Raw genomic sequence first — 4,954 nt, 5'->3', positions numbered from 1 at the left:
GGAGCTACTGAGCAATGGACTAATTAAATTTGATGATTCCCTAATGAATTATAGATCGTGGAAGGCTTCATTTACCGGTGTAATCAAGGAATTGGAACTGGTTCAAAGGGAAGAGCTAGACCTACTAACCAGATGGCTTGGAAATGAGTCACAAGGTCATGCAAAACGAATCAGAGCAGTGCATGTGTCAAACACGAAAGCTGGCCTGAAGGCATTATGGGAACGCCTAGATGGAGCGCCTGAAATACTGGAAAAGTCATTGATGAACCGAATAGAAAGTTTCCATAACCTGAGCATTAATGAAAACGCCAGACTGCAAGATCTTGGGAATTTATTAAAGGAAATTCAGGGAGCACGAGATGATAGAACTTTGCCAGGCCTAGATTATTTGGATACTTTGAAGGGCATTAGTAACATCGTAAATAAGTTGCCGTACTTATTGCAAGAGAAGTGTCGTACGAAAGGTGCACTGTACAAAAAGGAGAAGGGTGTCAAATTTCCACCGTTCAGTATTTTTGTAGAATTGGTAAGTCAGCAGTCAAAGATTAGGAATGACCCTAGTTTTGCATCACCACAATCCCAGGCTAACACCCGTAAACCGGCAGCTCGATCTTTCAACACATCTGCTAAAGTGGAAAAAAAACATGGATGTCAAGCATGCGGAGAAAATCACAGCATATGTACCTGCAAGTTGTTTAAAGAGATGAGCAATGAAGAAAAGCAAGCGCTTGTAAGGACAAAGAGGCTGTGCAATGGTTGCTTAAAAAGAGGACATATATGGAGAGAATGCCGAAATAAAAGCATATGTGAGATATGCCAAGGGAAACATCCTACTGTTTTGCATGTACATATACGCAATCCAACATCAACAAGCAACGCACCTCAGACAGTATCATCATTCAGAGCAGAATCAAGAGATGATGCCATGTTACATTGTAACTCATTAATAATCCCAGTGTGGGTGAAGACCAGAGGAAACCCTGAAAGGAAGTTGCTAACATACGCATTGCTACACAACCAGTCGGATGCTTGTTTCATCACTAGTTCTCTAAAGAATAAGCTATCGGCATCTGGGCCAACAGTCATCTTACAGATCTCAACTATTTTAGAAGAAGAGACTGTGAGTTGTGAACGGATTGATCATCACGGGCAGGCAACAGAAGAAAATTATAGAGCTTCCATGCTCTTATACCAGAACAAATATTCCAGTTACTCAGTCCCAAATTCCCACTCCAGAGTCAACTAATGGCTGGGCAGACTTGCAAATCAGTGAAAAAGTTCTTGATGCCATACAATGGTGCTATAGAAGTTGGGCTATTGATAGGTGCTAATTGTGCCAGAGCCCTGAAGCCAAGAGAGGTGGTGCCAGGCCAAGATGATGACCCTTATGCCATAAAGACATCATTAGGCTGGGGAATAATCGGGTAAATTGGAGGTAGAAAGGAGTGCAAACTTGGACATGTTGTTTACAGAACCACTACTAATGAAGTACTCTCTATGTTCGAGGCTGATTTTGTTGAGAGAGAAGCTGAACCAATGTCAGTCAATGACCGGAAATTTATAGAGGTCATGGATAAAGGAGTTGAGTTTGTTGACGGACATTTCCAGTTCCCATTGCCATTCCGACAGGAGGCTTGCTTATCAGATAACAATTAGCTAGCAATAATAAGACTTGATCAGCTGATACACAAGTTGAAGAGGAATACAAAATTCAGAAATGATTATGTTACATTCACGAATGGTATGCTGTCTAACTATGCGGAAGGAGTGCCAGATCACCAACTTGCCCCTGCTCCTTACCACCCAAGAAAACCAAACAAAATAAGAGTAGTGTTTGATTGCGCAGCTCGTTACAAGGGATCCTCACTGAATGATTACCTTCTTCAAGGTCCAAATCTGACGAACAGTTTGTTGGGTGTCCTATTGAAGTTCAGGGTGGAACCGATTGCAATCGTTGGAGACATCGAAGAGATGTTCAATCAGGTTCTAGTTCGACCTTGTGATAGAGATTTCTTGAGATTTCTATGGTGGGAGGATGGTAATCTAAGCTCAGCACCCAAGGAATACAGGATGAAGGTTCACATTTTTGGGGCAGCATCATCTCCCTGAGTAGCAAATTATGCCTTAAAAAAGGCTGCAGATGTGTATGAAAGCAAGTATGGATCTGATGCAGCAGACTTTGTGAGAAACCATTTTTATGTAGATGATGGCTTAATATCGGTGTGCACAGTTGAGGAAGGTGTTAGTCTCGCTAAGCGAACAATAGAGCTGTGCAAGGATGCAGGATTTCGCTTGCATAAATTTGTGGCAAACAATGCAGATGTGTTAAAATCGTTGCCAAGCAGTTCAGTGGCTGATGGGTGCAAACAGTGGAGCACATTTCCTACAGAACGAACCCTGGGTATACTCTGGGATGCTGGTTCAGATGCCTTTCAATTTAGTTCCTGTGTTCGAGAACGCCCTTCCACTCGTAGAGGTGTCTTATCTAGGGTGAGCTCAATTTTTGACCCTCTAGGGTTTCTTTCACCATATGTTTTGGATGGCAAGAAGATACTGCAACATCTGTGTACCAATGAATCTAATTGGGATCAACCAATTCCAACAAGTGTCGAGCAGAAGTGGAAGCAGTGGAAAGATCAACTTAAATATTTAAATAATGTCCGGATTGATAGGTGTTACAAGCCAAACCTAAGGGAACCATTGTCCATTAAGTCTGCTGAACTGCCTCATTTTTGTGACGCAAGTGTGGATGGGTATGGTGAATGTTCATATTTGAGACATGTTGACAATAATAACCACGTGAAATGCTCCTTAGTGATGAGTAAAGCCAGAGTGGGGCCCAGGAAACCAACAACAATCCCTAGAATGGAACATGTTGCTGCTACAGTGTCAGTCAAGATCGCTACAATTTTGAGAAGGGAACTGAGTTGCTACAAGAACTTAAAGGAGCATTTTTGGACTGACAGTAAGGTCGTTTTAGGCTACATAGCTAATGATGCTAAGCGCTTCCATACCTTTGTAGCAAACAGGGTCCAGCTAATACGTAATAGCAATGAATTAAGACAGTGGCATTACATTGGCACCAAAGATAACCCTGCTGATATTGCTTCCCGTGGCATGGAAGTTGAAAAACTAATAACATCAGAAATATGGTGGAATGGTCCTAAGTTCTTATCTGACCCTGTTTACATGGTAAAAGAGGTGAATGGGCTTTCAATTTCCAATGAAGATAAAGAAGTCAGAAGAGTTAATGTTTTTGCTATGCAATTGACCCCAGTATTTCCAGAATATATAACGACTGTCCTTTAGAAATTGTCAAGTTGGAACAAAGCCAAGAGAATATTTGCGCTGTGCCTCATCTTCATTTATAAGTTAAAGGGTGGTAAACTTTCAGGCAATATTATGGTTGAAGATATGAGTCAAGCTGAGAAGTTGCTGATAAGGGCAGCTCAGCAGTGCCTATCCAAATTGGACCAAGTTGACCAAGCTAGACCCAGTGAGGGATGAAGATGGTCTGCTGAAGGTTGGTGGGCGCCTGAGGAAGTCGGACCTTTCTATAAATCTTAAACATCCTGTAATCTTGCCTGCCAAATGTGAAGTTACCAGGTTGCTGGTCAATCATTACCATCAAAAGGTTCACCATCAAGGGCGTGGCATAACGCACAACAGAATAAGGTCAGTTGGCTTTTGGATAGTGGGTGGTATGTCCGCAGTATCAAGATAAATATATGGATGTAAAATGTGTCGTAGAATGCGAAGACAACCTAGTTGTCAAAAGATGGCTGATCTCCCAGAAGACAGACTACATCCAGTTCCTCCATTCTGCTACTGTGGAGTTGACTATTTTAGCCCTTGGATCGTGAAATGTGGACGTAGAGAGATTAAGCGGTACGGAGTGCTCTTTACTTGCACGGCCTCGAGGGCAATTCATCTAGAAGTTTCACATTCCCTTTCAACAGATTCATTCATAAATGTCTTCAGACGCTTCATAGCAAGACGAGGACCAGTTAGACAGGTACGCTCAGATCAAGGTACAAATTTTATTGGAGCCATAAAGGAGTTGCGAGAGACACTACAAGAAATGGACCAGGATGTAGTAAAGGCTGAAATGTTAAAGTTGAACTGTAATTGGATCTTAAATCCACCATGTGCTATTCACATGGGTGGGGTTTGGGAACGGATGACTAGGAGTACCCACTATTTATACATAAGGGTTTGTTTGATGACGAGATGTTACATACTTTCATGGTTGAAGCAGAGGCAATTGTGAATAGCAGACCATTGACCAGTTTGAATGAAGCTTCTATGGAGCCATTACGCCAAGCCATCTGCTCACTGCCAAGGCAAGTGTAGTGTTGCCACCGCCAGGAAAGTTTACACATACCGACCAGTACTGTAGCAGAAGGTGGCGTAGAGTTCAACATCTGGTAGAGGAATTTTGGAATAGGTGGAGAAAGGAATATGTGTCTAATCTACAAAGCAGAAGGGTACACCAATTAATACAAAAAAAAATATATAGAATACATTTGTTTTTTTTTTGCTCGGATATTTATTTTTTATTGTCCCTAATCTCTAATTTGTCGTGATCTCCAGAACGTGCCATCCGCCATCGGATCGTGCGCGCCAATCTGGCGGAAAGTTTGCGAACACGACGACGTGCGGCACGAATTCGAAGAATTTGGTCGGGGCGAAACGTTCCGCACCGAAAGCCAGACCGTTCTTGATACCTTCCAGCACTTCGTAATCGACGCGTCTCCTCTGGCGGCGGTCGAGATCGAACACAGCTATCCTCTGACCCCCATACCCGTACGTGTCCTCGTGCGTCTCGCATGAACGAAAGACTATCGCGTTCTCGACCGCCGCAAGGTGTGTAGCCATGAAACTCTTCCCGGAATCACCGTTCGGATCGTAACACCAAATGATCGCTCTCGGATGCGGCCGCTTCCTAAGGTGC

At 43.0% G+C, this 4,954-nt stretch overlaps 1 protein-coding gene across 1 annotated transcript; it reads left to right on the top strand.

Moving 5' to 3' along the window:
- Nucleotides 1-1,743: 1,743 nt before the first annotated feature.
- On the top strand, nucleotides 1,744-3,309 carry LOC117103088. Its single transcript, XM_033243588.1, has 2 exons — nucleotides 1,744-2,038; nucleotides 2,204-3,309. The coding sequence occupies exons 1-2, from the start codon at nucleotides 1,744-1,746 to the stop codon at nucleotides 3,307-3,309; spliced, it is 1,401 nt and encodes a 466-aa protein (XP_033099479.1).
- The last annotated feature ends 1,645 nt before the right edge of the window (nucleotides 3,310-4,954 follow it).

The sequence above is a fragment of the Anneissia japonica genome, unplaced genomic scaffold (genome assembly GCF_011630105.1).
Source record: "Anneissia japonica isolate Jap-2015-1 unplaced genomic scaffold, ASM1163010v1 scaffold287623_len557403_cov176, whole genome shotgun sequence".
NCBI lineage: Eukaryota > Metazoa > Echinodermata > Crinoidea > Comatulida > Comatulidae > Anneissia > Anneissia japonica.
Note: the sequence above shows the minus strand (reverse complement) of the source record. Positions and strands in the feature narration are given on the sequence as shown.